The sequence below is a fragment of the Aristolochia californica genome, unplaced genomic scaffold (genome assembly GCF_029961685.1).
Source record: "Aristolochia californica isolate CCGP_79_NKW_82.1479 unplaced genomic scaffold, dmAriCali1.0.hap1 SCAF_7, whole genome shotgun sequence".
NCBI classification, from domain to species: Eukaryota; Viridiplantae; Streptophyta; class Magnoliopsida; order Piperales; family Aristolochiaceae; genus Aristolochia; species Aristolochia californica.
Genome location: NW_027182268.1, coordinates 1,553,222 through 1,572,953, shown reverse-complemented (window position 1 = coordinate 1,572,953; position 19,732 = coordinate 1,553,222). Strand labels below are relative to the sequence as shown.

General features: G+C 39.0%; 3 protein-coding genes across 3 annotated transcripts; 1 reads left to right on the top strand and 2 right to left on the bottom strand.

The window, feature by feature from the left end:
• LOC137937843 (ethylene-responsive transcription factor ERF014-like) lies at positions 1-830 on the bottom strand. The gene has a single exon (XM_068783027.1). The coding sequence runs from the start codon at positions 734-736 to the stop codon at positions 53-55; it is 684 nt and encodes a 227-aa protein (XP_068639128.1). The 5' UTR covers positions 737-830; the 3' UTR covers positions 1-52.
• Positions 831-6,718: 5,888 nt separating this feature from the next.
• On the top strand, positions 6,719-11,487 carry LOC137937796 (uncharacterized). Its single transcript, XM_068782975.1, has 3 exons — positions 6,719-7,140; positions 7,233-7,322; positions 11,131-11,487. The coding sequence occupies exons 1-3, from the start codon at positions 6,904-6,906 to the stop codon at positions 11,203-11,205; spliced, it is 402 nt and encodes a 133-aa protein (XP_068639076.1). The 5' UTR covers positions 6,719-6,903; the 3' UTR covers positions 11,206-11,487.
• Positions 11,488-11,848: 361 nt separating this feature from the next.
• Positions 11,849-19,425, bottom strand: LOC137936539 (uncharacterized). The gene is made up of 5 exons (XM_068781272.1): positions 18,962-19,425; positions 14,202-14,311; positions 13,750-14,115; positions 12,836-13,673; positions 11,849-12,398 (listed from the first exon to the last, which is right to left on the bottom strand). Exons 1-5 carry the CDS (start codon positions 19,185-19,187, stop codon positions 12,307-12,309), a joined length of 1,632 nt encoding a protein of 543 aa, XP_068637373.1. The 5' UTR covers positions 19,188-19,425; the 3' UTR covers positions 11,849-12,306.
• Positions 19,426-19,732: the final 307 nt, after the last annotated feature.

The following is a 19,732-nucleotide window of genomic DNA, read 5'->3' as shown; positions in this document are numbered from 1 at the left end:
TCGAACTTTAACCAATGAAACAATGAATGAGATCCGTGTAAGAAGTTATTAATCAGCAGAAGCTCCACAGCCGGATATCGCCGCCTTCTTCATCGAACTCGTCGATCGTGGGGGCCGGCGGTGGAGCAAACAGTGAACACCCAGTTAGCATTTGATCGTACTTTGGCGATTGTAGCTCATCGAATTCCATCCATGGGTTTGGCAACTGGGGCTGTGGCGGCAATGGCTCCTCATAGGTTCCGCACGAGAAATAGCTTTCCGGGGTGAAGATCTCCTCGTAGTTATCCGATGACCAAGATGAAGACGACGAACAAGACGTCGACTGAGGAGGCGGAGTGGGTGGTGGAGATGGAGTGATGGGATGGGTGGCATTGGCTGCGGCCGCTGCTGCTACTCTCTGGATTGACTTTGGAGACAGAAGGGCGTCATCGGGGAGATTTATCATCGATGTGCTAATGGGGAAGTTGAGGGAGGCAGAAGAGCCCTTTAGGCATAGGAGTGCAGCATCATAGGCCCTGGCAGCTGCCTCAGGAGTGGCGTAGGAACCCAACCAGATTCTAGTCTTTTGGTTTGGCGCTCTAATCTCAGAGACCCATGAGCCCCAACTCCTCATTCTCACTCCCTTGTATTGCTTCTTCCTCGGGGAGACGGAGGATGTGACCTGCTTCGATCGGATCGGGTCTGCAACTCCCACGCTGCTTTCTGGGTCATTGTTGTTCTTGTTGATCTTCACCATTATGACTGATAGACCAAGAAATGAATGGATGAATAATGCTGATGATGAAGATGTTGTGGGTAGTGGTGATACGATCTTCCTTCTTCTTCTCCTTTCTCCTCTTTTCTTCTCTCTGCTCTTGAGCTAGCCTTGTTGTGAGATGGGGAAGAAGAGCCAAGTTACTATTTATAGACAACGTCGTGTACGACACAACCATAGACCATGGGAAAAGAAAATACAGACCATGAAATTGAGGGAATATGAGGTATTTCTTGGATTTGAGTGGTTGATACTCTTGACTGCCCTCGACTTGTAACAAAATGAAATCTCTGTCCCAGACTGACTACCCCCATCATTTTTTATTTTTATTTTTCGTTTTTGTTTTCGCTTCTTTTCTGCTTTTTTTTTTTGTTTTGGTTGGTAAGAAAATGGAGGAAATCCCAGCTTGCCAGTCGACATAAAAATACATCAAACGGCTTGAACGGCGCTTCTTATGGATTCAAAGTTCTCATCAGCATTCTAGCAAGAACACGATGGACACAGTTTTCTTCAGTTTTCACACTAGAAATTTCTGAACAACGCGCTGTTTCTGTTACGTTGGAGAGTTAATTTTATCCATTAAATAAATAACAATTCCGTCTTTTGCGAAAGATAAAGCTCCAATTCTGCAAGGCTGGCTGAGCGTCATCAGCAGATACTCTTGTTTTTTGCATGACAATCTTCATCTGTTACCATTAAAGGAATCACCAAAGAAAAAGCTCCATTCTTCCCCCCATCATGAGAGAGGCAGTAGCTCTCTGCTCCTCGCCCCACATGCTCAGATACCACTAAAGCTTTTCAGGATAATACGGGAATTAAGAGTATTAACAGGGACACCTACTGAAACAGGCATCTTCTTCCTCGTCTTCATTATAAAAAATAAACACATTTAAGCATTAAAAAACAGAGAAATCACCATGGCCGAAGCTGGAAGAAACATAGGATGCTGACAGGCACCTTCCGGGAGTTTGATAAAGGGTCAGACTTCAGGGCCTGTTATTGGGATACACAAGCGAAATACCAGAGCCAGCCCAAAGGCCTCGCTAGCTGTTTCATCACTGTCTGGCAAACCCAAAACGCGTCAAGACCCGCCCCTCAAGGGATTTTATTAAAAACCTGCAAAGAACCCATCAAACGATTTCATACCTCCATGGATTGACTTTTACCTCTTTCAAGCCAAATTCCCCCATCTCTCAGAGCTCGACATCGACACTTCGGAGTGCTGAAACCGGAAAGTCACACTTAAAAAAAATTCCTTTAAATCAATTCCTGGGAATCTTCTCCACAGTAGACCCACCTGGTGTGTATCTTCCTCGGCTCACTTTTTAATGTCTTTCTCACTTCGTCTTCCTGGGTCTTCATCTCCTTCCCAGTATAAGCGTACCACATGACCCTGGGATGTATCGGGGTTGGTGAGATCCAGCCATCCATGCCTCCGATTTGTTCGTTTTGTTTAATCCCCAATTGGGGTTTGATTAATACTCGCCAAAACAAGAAAAATCAATCGCGCAATCCCTCCCATCACTTTGGTATTCATTTTACGTTGCAATGAGAAAGAGTGTCGTCAAGCCGTACTTGCAATTTTCAGACTAGTATTAACCGTACTAAGAATCTCTCTCACACGGTGAACAACTGGGGAAGAAAGCATCTGCGGGGAGACAAGCGCGATGCTTCCGATGAAGGTTTAAATCAAGCAAAGGAGATTATTAAAATTCGGAAACTCACATGTCGCAAAATACGAGAATTATTGCAGTTGGTTCAAGAACAAAGTCAGGTGTAATTTGCTTCTTAAAGGCTTCTTTCTGTCTTCCATTGATGTCCTTAAACCATGGAGATATTAATTCTTTGGTCCCTATACTGACCTACAACAACAAGGGTAAATGTTAGTAAATTATCTAATTAAGTGTAATCTGTCAGCTTTATATGTGGTTTCTGACTGTTCAATCAGGCCTTTTTTATAACCTCATTAATCAATTCAATTAAGTAGTCAATGAGATTTAACTTATATTGACTCCAAAAATGTTATAGCTGTGGTAGCTTACCCGACTAAATCCAGTTATCCCTCTCAAATACAAATTGTTAAGGAATAGTCTCACATGGATTAGCGAGTAGAAATATGTTGAGTTTATTAGTTGAAAAAAAAAGCTTCTAAGTTGGCTAATCATTTTTAGATATGCCTTGGGATCCAACTTCACATGGTATCAGAGTAAGACGGCCTACACGTGAAAGGGGAGTATTAAGGAATAACCTTACATGGGTTAGTGAGTAGAACGAGTTTATTAGTTAAAAAAAAAAGACATTTTCTTTATGTTCCACTCTTCAAACAATACCAGCAATGTTCAAACCCTTTTTTTTCCTTTTGCACCAAAACTTGTCCTCTCTAATGTTAAATATTGGAATCGAACTCCACCCTATCAAAACCAACCAACTGGAGCCCAAAAGGTGTCCAAAAGTTTCTAAACAAGTGGCATTGCCTTTGATGATCTGAATCTGTCATATTTTACGAGAAAGGTGACAACAAAAAGATATTATATAACACAGAAGGTGAGCTAGGCCAAAAGAGCGGGTCACCCTTACCCAAGCAAGCCAAAGCAGGCCAAGTAAGGGTCCAAAATTGAAATATAAAAATAGTGGAGTCAGAATCGTTGAGGATGGGAGATGGGTTGAACCTATAAAGGCTGTTGGAGGATGAAGAAGCAGCCTTCTCTGAAGCATTGGATCCTCTTTCTTATTCCATTTTCCTATTTGGGAAGGGCCATTTCATATTGGATTTGAAGGGTCCCGATACCATCAAGGTACCTTGTCAATATCTCTGGCCCTCAGGAGGGGCAGTGTGACTTGCCAGAGAGGGTAAAAGGAGAGAGAGTATATATGCTAGTGTTGCAGGAAATAAACGGAGGCACATGTAGAGGAAGAATAGAAGATAGTTTTAAGATATAAAATACGTCTGTTATAATATATTAATGTTTGACAAGAGAAGGTTCCTTGAAGGAGGAGCAACCAACAACCATATCCTGCATGTGATGGCTCACGTAAGGCCCACCCATCTCTCGCCCTCATGGAGTTTTCTGCATGAAACAGAGGGGAGAATCAACGCCATACTTAAGAGGCTCATAAGATGACAGACAAAAAGAAGGGAAAAGTGCCCGTGGAGGTTCTTTCACACTGGCTTGAATGGGAACGACGATCGTTTTGGATTCAGTATAGAGAAAACCAGAAGCACTGCACGTGCCCTTTCACAGGTCAGTTTTTTTTTTCTTTTTTCTTTTTTAAAGTGATGGCCTGCTTTTCTTGACTTTGACTCCTCTCTCTACACTGGCTCGTTTTGCCCAACATCACCCACCTTTTGTTTTATTTTCATGCCCTAAAACGGGGTTGAGTCATGATTCAAGAGTGAGTTTTATCTGAATTTGATGTAATAGCAATCAATTATACTAAATAAATTTCTCCTTGAGATTTTATGACTAGATTACAACTCTAAGTACGTTTCCTTTTCGAGATGTTGAGAAAACAAATAGAAAATACACACACATACACACAAAATTCTCTTAGTGATTTCCAAGCCACCAATTCTTTGATGCACATGAGATGAAAATGGTGGAGCTTGAATGCTAGGACCCAACGTGATTTTGAGAGAGAAGAGGAGTTTTTGCAAGATCTACAACTCTATTTCTATCAAAATGGGTTTGTCAATGATTTTTAAGTGAAAGTGGTTGTTGAGTACTATAAATTATAAATAAATGCTCACATTGTTGTTCCTAACGACTTTGGAGGGGTACTTATAAGTTTCCTATGTGAATTAGTCATTTTTTGCTCGTTATAAAAAAGCTAAAAAAAGTCATTAAAAAGGTATGATCAAGCAATAATGTATAACGACTATATTTTTTAGGTTCTCCAAGCTTGTTGATTAATCAGAGCATCAATCAATGAGTTTTCTACCTTTAAGAAAAATCATTGATCGATCAACCCAATTTGATTGATCGATCAACTCAATTCGATTAATCAATCAAGCGTTATAGTTTTGGCAATGAAGAGTTATTTATGATCGATCATGCATTAAAGGCTCAACTAGTAGCATTTTGTATGATCGATCATGCTTTATAAGCTTTGTCATACTGCATTTTATATGATCAATCATACCATAAGTGTAATTTTGAGTTTTAAGCATGACAAAAACCAGACAAAGGGTTTAGCAAGTTTACAACAATTATATGCATCATTTAAACATGGTCTTGTATTTGAATTTATTTGTATAAGCCTTTATCTTTTGTCTCTTGGAGTTGCATCTGAAATGCTTTGCAAATATTAGCACAAATATGGTTAAGTTTTGTTATCACCAAAATATGTATGAGGGTCAACATTAATCTTGAAAAATGGGTCCAAGCCCACACTTCTAAGTGTGTGGAAGATGGGTTCAATCTCATAGACCAAGGAGAAGGCCCACACAACGGTGACATGAGGGTAAATAAAGAGTCATCTGACAATGATAACACTGGTGTCATTAGTTTATGATTTATGTATCTTATTCATTCATACTAGGGTGAAGGGTATTCTTATAATATTAGTACTTTTGATATCCACATGTCCAAGTGTGTGAAATATGGGCTCAAGCACACCAACCAAGGAGAAGGCCCATAGGCCCACACAGTGGTGGCATAAGATGGTAAATAAAGAGTCATCTCATAAAGATGGCACCGATATAATTAGTTTATGATTTATGTCTCTTATTTACTCTTACTAGGGTGAAGGGTATTCTTGTAATATTAGTACTATCTGCTATCAGCTACCGACTTGACTCTGGCTTGATTATTACCTTGGATTATCCTCAATTTATTACTTGGTGCATAACTCCCTTATTCAAGGATGGACTTGTTGAAGATTATCTTATGTGTCCTTATTGTTGTTAAGCACTTTTACTACCTACTAGTTATTCGTTGCTATATAACTGCCTATTTGGTATGTATTATTTGGCATTGGCCCATATCTACTGCTGCTAGTGTGTCTCTCTAACTGAGATATTATTATTGAAGAAAAACTTCTTGATTATTGACTATTGTTAGTATTAGCCCCAAAATATTATCTTCTGGTGATTACCTTTTACCCCCTTAATTGATAGTTGTACTTCTACCATTTGATAGTCGGTGCCCTATGTTGGGACACCGTGATGGAGGAGTTTATTACAACACTTATGAGCAATGCCTAATAGACCCACTACCTACAGAAGATAGGAGTGTGTCTAATATTCAGTGTGAGTCAAGTCTATTATTCACCCAAGAGATACTTTTTTTAGATGAAGAAGTAAATAAGGTAGACATACTTGTTTGTGCAAGAGTAGCAACAATAGTAGAAGAAGATGTAGAGGCTTGAACTTTGAATGAAGTAGGAGATTTTTTTTTTAAATAATATTGTACAAACTGATGCAATTCATCCTTGTTGATTACTACCACCTTCTAATTGGCCCAAGTCGATTTTTCAAAATTTTCCCAACGTTTATAAAAGAAATGGTTTATCTTGCCATGCATGGCACTCGGTAAGACCTACCTCTATCTCTACCTCTCCCCTAAACCTCTGCCTCTACCTCTCAAACCACTTCCTCTACCAAATGAATCTGAGTTACCACTTTTCCTCATTGTTGCTGAATTATCTCCTTTTAGCTCTCACGAGCAAGCTAAAAAAAAAAAAAAAAAAAAGGGAAGAAATTACAGCTAATTCAATCGTTGTGCACTTGAACTTAATATAATCTCTTCTTATATTCTAACAACTAGAAATCTACAAAAATACCATGACTCCATTGTTATTACTGAAAATTTATCAAAATAAAAAGTCTCAAATAACCATTAACATGAATATATTTATATATTCTAGTTCTAACATTTTTTATTTATTATCGATTTCACCTGATACAGTAACAATTGATATTATTGTATCGGATCGGGTTTTCGTAATTCCGACAGGTACCCCGTAACGATATGGGCACCCCAGCTGTAGAAGATAGAAATCGAAAAATCTTTCCAATCGGGTATTGAGGATTTGATGTACGGCCAAATGTGTAACTGGTGTTTGAGAGCGCAGTTCTGCACATTCCAGTCCACTTACTTCTAGCTCGCACGCTTCAGACACACCACTCCATATTTTCTGTTCGACGTGAAATGGCGATTGCAGCAGCCACGCCTTTCCCGGTCTCTTTCGCTCTTCTCAGGCGGCCAAACACCCGGTGGGCTTTAAAACGCTTGGCTGCCTTAGCTAGCTCACCGTCGCCTCCACCCCAGAGAAAGCTTATCATCTACTCCAAGCCCGGATGCTGTTTGTGCGATGGCCTCAAAGAGAAGTTACACGCAGCTTTTGCTTTGGGAGGCTCTGATTCCCTCAAAGATATTGAACTTCAGGTTGTTTTTCTTTTTGTAGCTGGTTTATTTTTCTTCCCAAGATTTTCATGGGTTTTGATTGGTTTTTCTCTGTTTAATTGTTTTGTTTTCAGGTAAGGAACATACTGGACAATCCCGAATGGGAAAGGTTGTACCAGTACGAAATACCTGTCCTGGCGAGAGTACTCTCTGATGGCGCTGAGGTGAGTCTCTTATGAATGTTTCTGGGTTTCTGCTCAATGACTTCGATGCTTACATATTTCACTTTCTGCGGTTGGTTATATTATTTTGATGAGATGGCTTTTTTGTGGACACCGGAAAATGACATTGGATGATACCTTATGGGAGCTATGGCCACTTTTGGGTGTTGTTGTCTTGGGTGAAAATTATGAATTTTGGGTCGACAAAATAACTTATGGGGCCTGTTAGTGCACCTAGAGAAAGTGAAAGCGAAAGCGATTTCACTCTCACTTACCCAAAAGTGTTAGTGCGTGCACACGATGGAGTGAAAGTAAATGAACTATTTCATTTAATTTTACTCGCTCCAGTGTAAAACGAGTGAAAGTGAATTTCGACCCTAAAACCCAATTCATTCACTTTCACTTGCTCCCTAAACGCTCTTTGTGTCCTCCTCTCTCTCGGCATTCCCTCCATCCTCCTCTCTCTCGACCCTCTCTGTTTCCCAACCCTCATCTCTCTCATCTCTCGCTCTTTGCCGGCTCGCAGTCTTGTCGTGCTGCCTCTGTCTCACTGAGTGAAAATTTAAATAAGGACAAAAATGCCCCTCAATACTCAAAATTACATGTCTAAATTGAATGAAAATTTAACTAGAGATTAATAAGACATTCTCTATCTAATAGCCATACTATAAGAGAAAAATGTAATGTGGAAAATATGGGAAATAACCAAAATAACCCTAGACTTGTATTTTTTAACAATGATAATTAACCCAACTCCATACTACTAATATTACAAACTCACAGACTCATGAAATTACCAAAACACCCCTAACTTCTAACAAGTTTTAAAACCTTGTTGCAAGGTGTTTGATGTATATCCTCGAGTGTTTGGTTCCACATGTTTCATTCATTCACATAGTAATACTAAAAATAGACTATCCCCTAGTTCCATTAAATATGTCTTTTTGGGTTACTCACGTTATCAAAAGGGATGCAAGTACTACAATCCTATTACTAGGTTGATTTACGGCACTTGTACAAGGCCAGACATATAATTTGCAGTGAGAGTTGTTAGTTAATTCATGGAGAATCCACACACAATACACTTAGAAGCTACTCATAGAAATTTGAAATGTTTGAATGAACTCCTAAATATTAATGCTAAGATAGTCAGATTCTGATTATGCAAGATCCAAGATACAAGATAAGATAGGAGGTTTACGACAAGGTACTGCTACTTTGTTGCGGTAACTTGGTTAGTTGGAAAAGTAAGAAACAAAATGTAGTGGCTATGTCCAATGCCAAGCCTGAGTATAGAGTGATGGCTCATACAATGAGTGAGCTCTTGTAGGTAAAATCAGTTTTTGTTGGGCTAGGATTTCACATTGTAGAGCCTATGGTTATAAATTATGACAATAAGGCAGCAATTTTTATAGCTAGCGATCTAGTCTTCCATGAGATGACCAAGCATATCGAAGTAAATTACCATTTTATTAGAGATTTTGTAATGCAAGGGAAGGTTGTTATACCTTATATGAAATCATTTGAACAACTCGGTGACATCTTTACCAGACCTATTGGAAGACACAAGCATTCAATGTTTTGTGCAAGCTGGGACTGTTTGATATTTAAGCTCCAGTCTGAGGAGTGTAAGAAAATATAGAATCGGGGGCATTTTGGTTATTGCACATGTATATTCATGATCTCTATTAGCTAAGAAGGCCATAGGATAGTACTACCTCAATTTTATTATGTTTTCTGTTTCGTTTTTGGCTTTATAACGGCTGTATACAGCAGATGCATGTTCTAAAGGCAATTCTGTCTGTTTAGTTGTCTTTTCACTTAAGTGATATAAAAAAAATGAGATTAGGGATCTTGATCCCTGACGGCTGCTGCTCTTCATGCAGCCTTCTTCCTCTTTTCCCTTTTTTATTTTCTCTTCCTCTTTCTCGTTACTTCTTTGTTATACAATTTCAGAACTGTTTTAGTAAAGCCACTAAATCCTAATTCAGTCTATATCCAGTCATCATCCACTATGGGTTGAGTATATGTCTTTAAGATCGGAAATAGGTCCTAAATGAGACTTGCTGCACTGAAAGTAGATTAGGAACCTTGACCTATGGAGTCCGGTCTAATTCAACCTGCTTTAGGCCACTCTGAAGCTTCAGAGCTTCCTACTCTTCACCTTTTTGGGTGGTTCGACTTTTAACCTTTATAACTGTTGGAAGGTAAAAGGCCCTCCATGTAAAGGGTCCACATGTGCTGGTTACTTGTGTGCATGGTGGGTTTCCACAGTAGTTTGGGCTTGAAGGTCCAGTATTTGTTAGTAGGAAAGATGCCTCATGCGTTCAATCACACATTTTGAGGACGGGCCTGGGATTGACTTCAACATGGTACCAAAGTATAGCAATGCACCATTATATCAGTTTGCTCTCCCATGTTTTAGGCTGCATCGTATGTGTAGATTTGGACAGGAGAGGGAGTCTTAGAGGTAGAAAACCCTATATAACAAGGGGCCAGGGTCTCGAGAGCTCAACATGTGCACATGAGTTGTTAAGCTGGTTACTGCAGTGCCTGGTGCCTGGTGAGTGAATGATTATATATTGGATTTAGTCAAAATGTATTTGTTTGTACTAGGAAAAGCCAGTTTGAAATACACTGCCGAAAAAACTGGTATTTCCTAATTATAGAATCGGATTGTTAACCTTTCTTTGGGAAGAAAACATGGAAACTTAAGGCTGACTATAAAATTGGGAGCTATCTGTTATTGATGAACAGCAATATCAAAGAAGATGTCTCCTTGTTACCCTAACTATCTCTGAAAACATTCAGCTATTTTGTGAAATCACCTTTTTCATTGTGTTCGTACAGATGCTTTGTCATGTAGTTTCCAACAATTGATCAGGTAGGATTAGAGAAATTTGAGGTTTTGCAAAATCTTTTGAAGACAGATTGAGACAATCTTTCTCCATTGCTACAAGAAAAAGAAACTTGTGAGAATGAGTGAATGATTTTGACACTTGAAAGCCCTGAATAGAGTTTATTAGAGGTGGCACTAAGCCGAGCCAGCTTACATGCAGCTTGGGCTCGGTTGATTCAATTTTTATCCAACCACAGTCAAGCCCAAACCTTGCCTAGCTTGGCTTCATAGCTCATGAGCCAGCTAAAAATTGTTTTCAACATAAAATGCCACTTTTTTATAGAGCCAAAACTGGGTGACCAGCCAAGTCGTAACTGAGCTAAGCTTAAAGCCTATGGAAAGATCCTTGAGTCAAGCTTGAGCTTCAAGTATGAGACTGAAGTGCAATTGTTAGGGCTCGAGCCAAGTCCAAGCCTTCAAAAGCTTGGATCAGCTCCAATTGTTTCCACCCCTAGACTCCATGAACAATCTTTCGACAAGCCTTGATCTCCTTGTCATCCATATCCATCTACCCTACGAGTAATCATGATCTTATTTTACATTTCCATGACAAATATGGATAAAGTTTTCCATGACTTGTAGAGTTTCTGTTCTGTTTGTCAACATATGGGAATGCTGTTGTCTAAAGGACCCAAGCTTTGGGTACTAATACAGTGGTGTACCAGGTTATGCATGAGATCAGCCCTACCAAATTGAAACGTTTAAATATTATCTGAACCCAGGGTGAGTTTTTAAGTTGGTTTCTGGTGATACAAGTTCTCAATAACCTGCCGCCTTCTACCTTAGTTATCTAATCTAATCTAAGACTAAGTTGAGATCGAATTTTAATTTGCACTCTTTATTGATACCTGCAGCAAACTGATTTTACCTTTTAAAAGTGAATTGTGACACCACCTTTGTTTGATCTTGCAGGAGACTCTTCCTAGATTGTCTCCACGTTTGGGAGTTGAGACCATTCAAAAGAAACTTGCGGCTGCATTCAGATGATGATCACTGGGAAGTCATAGCATGTTGTTCCCTGTTTAATGAACCACCATAGACTGGAGTGCATAAAAGAGGGTGTAACTTCGGTTTACTAACAAAAAACTACAAATTCGTCTTACAGTCTTCTTATTTAAAAGAGATCAAGTTCAATTGTATCTGATTGGATTAGCCCGTCTAATCCAGATTTTATAACAATACTTCAAACACCTTCACACCATATTTTAAGAGCATCTGAACCCTATCATGTCTGTTTATTTTTTGTTTTTTTCTTTACCTGGAAGTGAAATGAGGGAAGAGTTGGGCAGAAAGAGATACTTGGTGCAAATCTATTAGACACGCACCAACGAGTGGTAGATGATAAGACTGCATGCAGAGCACGGTTTTCGCCGTTGTTCATGCATGTTAACCGAGGAAAAAGCAAGAGTAACTTCACGTTCAAATTTATACCCATATTTTTTAACTTTCCGTTCTCTTGAGGTGATTGTTGATCCTTTCTGATGGTGCAAAGTCATGTCATCAACCAAATCGCTAAGCTGCAAGAAGTGGACACCCCCAACAATCCAACAACTAATCAAGTTATCGGCACTACCATTAAGGAGAAATGACTTTTCTTAACATTTTTTCCTTCGCCTGCAAAGAGGTAGAATCACCAGGAAGTAACAGGAACTGAGCAACAAAAATTCTGCACACTTTGGAAATGGAGCTTACAACTTTTGAGCATATAATTAGACGTGGATCAGTTTATACAGCTGCCAAAGGACCAGACAAGTGGATTCTCAATACTTCCCCACCTTAGGGGGAAAAAGCCTTTCACATTCCTGCGCGTGCTAATAACAGAGGCCTGCCACCTTTTTGTGGCTTTGACCTGCAAACGTCTTCCTATATACACATTTGATTGCCTGTGCCCCCCCTCACTTTTTCTTTCTTTTTTCGAGGGGCCCAGTATCCTTACTAGGGACTCCAGCATTTTCAACACGAGATAGGTTGATGAGAGCAAAACTGTATGTTTTGGGCCACAGACCACCCTGCCCTTGCCTACTTTGACTTTAAAGATTGTCCAAAATCTGGCCCAAATGGACAAGTGGTATGAGCAACATTTTAGGATCAGAAGCAGGTTTGGAGCACAAGATGAAGTGTAACAGCCACTAGTAGCCCACATGTCCATATATTGAAAAAGCAAGGGCCTGGAACAGAAGCTGCAACAAATGCAAAGACCATTACATTCAACGAGACTGCTGAAATACTGTTATCAATGCAAAACTACTACGAAGACATTAATCTAAAGTCCCACATGATCAGCTTTACAATATCAGAGGTAACTTCAGTTCTATCAGTAAGATCATTTTCTCTGTTCCAATCAGATAGAAGTATGACACCTACCATCAGAGTATGATAATGTGTCAATGAATCATAGGCACCAGTGATGAATAGAACAACCAGGAGCAATGCGGTAAAGGTTTAAGCATTTAGAACAGTATTAAAAGAACAATATAATAGTAAAAGGCTACATGATAAAAAAAAAAAATTTAACTGGTCATGATAGAAAGAACTATAGTTAGGCTAGAACAGGTTCAGGTCTAGGAACATAGACAGCACAAAAGATAAAGCTAGCAAATTGACAGATAAAACTTACAAGTTGGTGATGGTGAGATTGGTGAAGATGCCACAGCTTTTCCACTTCTGTCATCCTGCTGTGGAGCTGGACTAGAGGGTAACAGAACTGGGGGTGATAAACGTGGGGCCAATTTTGGACTGGGAGGTTGAGCACTAGGTGCTCTGCCACCATGCTTCAGAAAATAAGGAGCAGGAGGATCTGCATGACGATTGGGAGAGGATTTTGGTGAAATTCCAAAATCAGGGCAAGCCCCATGTCTTGGGGAGTGAGAAGGTACATGAGGTACCGAAGGTGGAGAAGGATGGGGTGCCCTGTGAATGGGGGTCGGCACATGCTGAGGTGGAGAACCATAAGGAGAGGGGGCATAACAGTTGATACAAGGTAAAAGATCAGGGGGGTCCACTGATGGACCTGAAGCCTGAGGAGGGAGAGGATTTACAGAAACAGGTGGCACCAAATCAGAATTATCTCCTGGAGCTGGAGATGGAGATGGAGATGGGAGTGGAGGTGAAGGTGAAGATGAAGATGAAGGTGGAGGTGGTGGTGGTGGTGGTGGTGGTGGTGGTGGTGGAGATAATGATGGTGAGAGAGAGGGAGAAGGAGAGGGGGAGGGAGAGGGGGAGGAACCAAGAGAGTGCTGAAGATATGATGATAATTGGATCTGTTTCACTTTGCCAAAAACAGCATGGTCAAGACCAAGGTTCTTTGCCCGAGATCCAGCCAGGGTCTCAGCAAGCTGCTTCAGTCGCTGGGGCAAAAGACTTGGACCCCCTATATCTGATAAAACTGAAGCCTCCACAATAACAGGGGGATCTAAAGTGGACCCTACCAGATTTGTCACCCTGACATACACGTTCTGCATGCAACAACAGCAAAGTAAATATCAAGTTCCCTCAAAATTGGGGCTTCAGAATAATTGAAAAGAAAATTACCTCATAAGGTCTCAACTGCAACCCATACTTCAACTGACCCTTCAATTGGCTAAGGTTGTCCTGAATTTGAGAAATCGAATTGTTTAATGTGAAGTTGAAGAGTATCTGCGTTTTCTGAAAGATGGAACCTGACTGAAGGGGAGTTACAGTTATTCCCCCTGGGAACCTTAACAACCCAAAAGAAGAGGCCTGCCCAAATGAAATCAAAGTGAAATTGAACTGCTTGAGGACCAGCCCAAGCAGCGATGATTTCAGTACACTGAGGACCACTGGTGGTATTGGAGTGTCACTCGGATCAGGAAGAATACCAAACACAATATCAGTCCAGTTTGATCTGGATGAAGAGTTCAAAGAAATAATTGAAACCTGCTCAAAAAACGACTCAATTTAATTAGAACACCAATTAAAGTACCAACACAGAATGTTCACGGAAAAAAAAAATTGAATAGCACCTGTGTATTCGGGAGTCCTACTTCCTCAAAGATATCATACTGCAACATTTCAATTTGCTCAGTGAGTAGCTCAAGAGGCTTGTGCAGTTCAAAGCTACCTTGGATTGGGGCTGGAAAAAAGTAACCATCAGACAAATGTGAAATACCCAAAATAACTTTTTAGTTCTTTGATCATCTTTTTCCCTACACACTCAACACCAAGTCCCCCTCTCCCCTCCCCACATCCACAACCAACCAATTTTTTTTTTTAAAAACGAAAAAGTATTTTACTAAACAGACCAATTCAAAAATGCTCAAATCACCTATAGAAGCAAATTAAAGAAATTATTAATGCTCCAAATATATCATAACCTGTTTTCTCGTTGTTTTTACGTTGTTTATAAAGATTGTAACGACAATAACAGCAGTAAAACCAGACCCCACAAAAAAAGACATAACAGTCCAATCTACACACAACAATTGGTGAATCATCCAAGGGATCCAAAATCTATCTTTCCACATACATAAGCTGTATCCTGACTACCATATAGTTACCAACTTCAGCATCCTACAACAATTCCTAGTTGAAAATCAATAACAGAACTACATGCATCAAATGGTTGCAACAAAGGCCCAGATGACAAGATTACATTGAGAAAATACACCATAGAAAAATTTCTATTTGAATTCAACATTATTATTACGTTTAGCTTCCATCTAGTATGAATAATATTATCAGCCCATCATAGTAAATATTAAACTAATTTAACATATAAGACTCTAGAAAATATATAGTTACCTCAAGTTTTGGGGCACTTTGGCCATTTCTGGACAAACCATAAAAAGGAAAAGGTAAATCATCATTGTTTCTATAAATAAAAAAAATAAAATCATAGATCGGTAGCAGCAGAGAGTCACATTATTCTTTACTACAGAGTCTCAGAGAGTATAGTCAACACTGAAAATTTTGGATATTGATGTGACTCGCTGCTTCCAATGGATGCCTATCAATGCTTTACCCTCCTGGTTTTCTCAGAAGTATAACAAGTAGAACTCAGATGGATGAAAACGACTGAACTTTTGGTTCTATTTGCAATATTTATATAAATGTACCTTCAGAGGAACGTCTCATTTGAGAGATGATTATATCCATTTCCAACATCACTTCTGTCTAAAAAGGATGACCACTCAAGTTATGAGTGTTATTAAATGGGTGAAAGATGGCTACACAAATCTTGTCAATAATAAATATAATGCACCTGTTAAGTAGGAACTGGTTCCATCCCAATAGGACTAGCGACTTTATGATGGTTAGCACCAAATGTATGAACCCAACACAATCTCAAGTCATACCAGATGTGTGCCTTTTTTACCCACTTCTTCTGGGGTCATCTTTAACATGTGGAGAGGTTCAGGTTATAGAATTCACAAGTGGAAAAGATCAGAGTGGGAGATGAAAATCAGTCATTTTGGATTATATGGAGAGCCCAAAAGAACATATAGATGTCAGCCATCAGTAACATTGTATTTTATTCTTCAGTCAGCCATACTTTGGCAATCTGATGGTCTTGAGTAAATCTGTATATTGTTGTGAAGGAAACCATCTTGGCAATTGAACATTTTAATTTGCCACAAGGAAACATAATTCCTTCAGACTGATGTGACAGAAAGATAGATCCGTCTCCACAAACTCCTCATAGGCATCTTCAGTACAAGACACTCAACCAACTAAAAACTGCAGCTCAAGAAACCAGCCATGGCAACACTGTGCCAAGAGGGACTCAAAAACATGTACCTTCAGCATCCAAAAGACAGCATTCAAAAGCCTTATATTCACCACATAACTGTCTTCTACAATCTTTTGCAGGTAAAACCCGTGATAGGAAAAGTATCCAACTAATAATAGGAACATTTTGGTAATTGATAAAGGGTTTGTAATTCGGGTTACAGTAAGAAGATAGAGAAGAGTCTTACATGACTCTCACAACAAGATGTCTCCTAGAGCCAGAATTAACATGGTGGAGTCTGAGAAGGGTCTCATGGGAAGGTCCCATATAAGAGGTGCAATTTAAAGGTGTTTTAACTATGTTAATCTTCTATTTATGTTCAGTTGTTTAATTATTCTGTGACTTATCTTTTAGTGTTTGACTTTGGGTGTAACTAAGACAAGGATAATTTAATTTTAATTCGATTCTACTTATAAACAGAGGCTCATTTACTCAAATTATAATCGAGTCAATAAATTATTTCTCTTTTCTAGAAATTCAACAAATAATAATAATATTAATAACTTGAGGTACAATTGTATGGATAACTGGATGGAGTACAAAAGTTCTAATGTTGAAATCTTCATGATGAGGGGGAAGATCTCTTTAAAATACAAACTATATTACATTTTTCAGAAAAAGAGAATTTTACAGCCCACAAGATCCCATGTAGCTTGTCTTTTTTTCTAAATTTTGGGAGAAAAAACTTAATTCATCAATAGGTAAATTCAAATATGTTAAAAGCGATCAAGCACATAGTAGAGAAGAAATTCAATGAAAACATACTCCATGAACACGTGTAATTTTGTTGGCTAACTGTCTCATGAGAAACATGGACTTACAAGAGCCTAATGGGTCCCTAATATTATCAATCCTTTTCAGTAAACTTTCTACATAACAGACAGGTTCCTTCCAAGAATCATCAGATAGAAATAGTAGAATCACCTTCAACAATAAGAGATCGTATACAACAACATGAAAATTATGAGACATGTGAAAAGGGTTGCACCCTTAACATTAGGAAAGAATCTCCCCATCAAGCCAAAAAAATGCAATGATTAGATAAAAGGTAGGTAATTCAGAAGTTCCTTTCACAAGAGGACTCAGATTTGCCTTTTGACCATATGGGTATACATCAATTTAGGATCAGACACCAAAACTCATGCAAAAGCTTTAGTTGACACAGCAGAAGCTTCGATTTCATCATTAGCTAGAGTCAGCCCAAATCCCGTAATCAACCTTTAGGTGCCATCTATAGAACGTTGAACGATTTCAAATAACTCGCCATACAGAGACATCTAAATGTTAATGAGCTTTTATCGTTCTGTCAACCATTGAGAAGAGTTGAAACTAAGAATTAAGACAGCCTGTTTGCACCCATAAAAGTTTATGTAGATGCAACTTAGGCAGAATAACCATTTCCTTCTGCATAAGTTCCTCTATATACCCAGTATCTCCAACTTCATTGCAGCCATGTTTACTTGCTGAATATAATCAATAACATGTGGTTACTTCTCAATAGACTTATGACCAGTCATTGTTATATCAAGACTCTTGCTAGTCAAGCCACCCTCGAGCCTAAAGTGAAGCATAAGTACAATGATTTCCTCACCAGCGACCATCCTACTTTGCAACAAATTCTATACCAACTGTTTTAACTTGAAATGTAGTAGATGCAGAACAGAAACTAACCCACCTTACTGACCATAACTCATCTTAATCAAGATAACAGCATTGTCAAGACTTGGTTCAACTCCACTTCCTTTTAATTGGAGATACAAATAAGTAATATAACAGTCAAGGATAGAGTAGAAAGCTGAACAATCACTTTTTTCTTGAATGTAAATATCTTCTATACCTCCTTATTGCTTCTGGGAGAAGAAACATGACCCCTTAACATTCCAGAGAAAATTTGGCACTCATACAAGACATATCAATCCCTACCATTCCACTGCAACTGACTTGTAAACATTGGTTAATAATAGTCCTCATGATCACAGAAACTGATAAGAGTGATACATGCCCCTGTAATCCTCCACTCATCTTTTATCACTTGGGGTATCCAACAAGATAAGTTACTAATTCAGTAACTTGCTTCAAGCGCATGTAAGCAGAAACTTTAATTTCCACTTAACGATCTAAAAAGACCTTACCCATAGAACTTCAATCCCATTCTGATAGCCTGAAATAAAAAATTAATGAAAACTGAACTGAACAGACCAAGACTTTTTCCATATTAAGATCCAATAGTGGGCACCTACAAGATCATGATAGGTACAGCACACAGAAACATAAAGAGAGCCATATATCCTTTCCAATTTAACTCTATATGGAAATAGACTCTCAAGTCAAAATTGTCCAACCCAAAATAGCAAATATAAGCTTCAACAAGTAGCAGAAAAGAATAATTAGCAAATAAACACGGATGCAGACCTACCCATTCACAATTTTATAGATTGAATGCCGCAAATAAGAAGATGGACAGCATACCAATGAATTGAAGATGGGATACTACTACTTTTCCAAAACAAAAAATAAATAAATAAATAACAAATAATGGGACAATACTGCAACAAATGAGAAGCATAATGCAGCAAAACATTCTCGGATCAAATCTCAACCCTACAATTAATGAACTACCAATGACAAAGTACACGGCCACAGCACAGGTTCTTGATTGTCTTCACCCAATACCCATCCGCAGCCGTAAATTGAACAGTCAAATATTACAAATCTAGTGGATCCAGAAAGGGCTTCCCAGAAAATAAGAAATCAATAAAATGTAGTACGAAAACCCTAACTACCTTCATTGCAGGATGCCATAATATTCACCAGAGGCCCATCCTTTTGCCCAAGAAAGAAGCTAGGAGAAACTAAAAAATCGCATTCCTAAAAACCCAGAATAACAAGAAGAAAAAATAAAGGCAGGCATTCAGAGAGGAACCCATTTCCCATGACCATTGAAACCCAGTATAACCAAAGACCCATTTACCGAATCAGACCCAAAACACTCACCAATGACATTGTGGGAAGTACTACGACCCGATCCAAAGGGATGAAATGGCGGTAGCCAAAATATCGCCGACAGACAGACGCAGGCACAGAGAATTAACACCAAAACACATCTGAGAGTTATAGCTCTGAAAACCTTCTCAATAGTCGCCGACAGTCCATCACAGGGGGGTTGAGTAGTCTCTAGCTGAGATTCCTGAACCGGTGGCTGTTCTGCGATTTTCCCCATTTGTAAAGCATCTGGAAGCTTTTCTTAGGGGCTTTTTACTGGCGAGGAGAAAGGAAGAGTAGAGGATGAAGACCCAATAAAGGGGAAGATGAGAAGGGTAACGCTACCTCTTCCCATGTTCCTATGAATTCTTTTTTGTGCTTTTTTTTTTTTTTTTCCCTCAGCTGTGGAGCGTTGAGAGGAAGCAAAGGCAAGAAGAAATTTGTGAGAGAACAGAGTGCGGAGAGTATAATAAACTGAAAAAGTATAATGATGCAGTAAATAAATATGAAGGCCCCCACCCCTATCTTCCACCTTTGTCCAGTCAAATTGCTTCCACACTCCCAACTCCACCGTTTACCCTTTCTCTTTATGTTTTCTCCATTTTTTCTAATTTTATAAAACTAAGTTTTTGGCCTTTAACCTTTGCTGGCGAAGTAAACGGAAGGGAACTGTAGCTCAAGTAAACTTTTTTTTTCTGTAATAAAGTCTTCTCCTTGACTCCAAGATAGATGTATCAAATTTGAAGGTAACCTGAGCTTTTAATTCATAATTACTTTCCAATG

Bases quoted from the DNA above. Each gene is read 5' to 3' on its own strand.
- LOC137937843 (XM_068783027.1), bottom strand. From the start codon at position 736: ATGGTGAAGATCAACAAGAACAACAATGACCCAGAAAGCAGCGTGGGA.
- LOC137937796 (XM_068782975.1), top strand. From the start codon at position 6,904: ATGGCGATTGCAGCAGCCACGCCTTTCCCGGTCTCTTTCGCTCTTCTC. The intron at 7,141-7,232 runs GTTGTTTTTCTT...TTTTGTTTTCAG, and splicing joins TCAAAGATATTGAACTTCAG to GTAAGGAACATACTGGACAA. The intron at 7,323-11,130 runs GTGAGTCTCTTA...TTGATCTTGCAG, and splicing joins TACTCTCTGATGGCGCTGAG to GAGACTCTTCCTAGATTGTC.
- LOC137936539 (XM_068781272.1), bottom strand. From the start codon at position 19,187: ATGGGGAAAATCGCAGAACAGCCACCGGTTCAGGAATCTCAGCTAGAG. The intron at 14,116-14,201 runs GTGCTATTCAAT...TTTTTTGAGCAG, and splicing joins TAGGACTCCCGAATACACAG to GTTTCAATTATTTCTTTGAA. The intron at 13,674-13,749 runs GTAATTTTCTTT...TGTTGCATGCAG, and splicing joins TGCAGTTGAGACCTTATGAG to AACGTGTATGTCAGGGTGAC.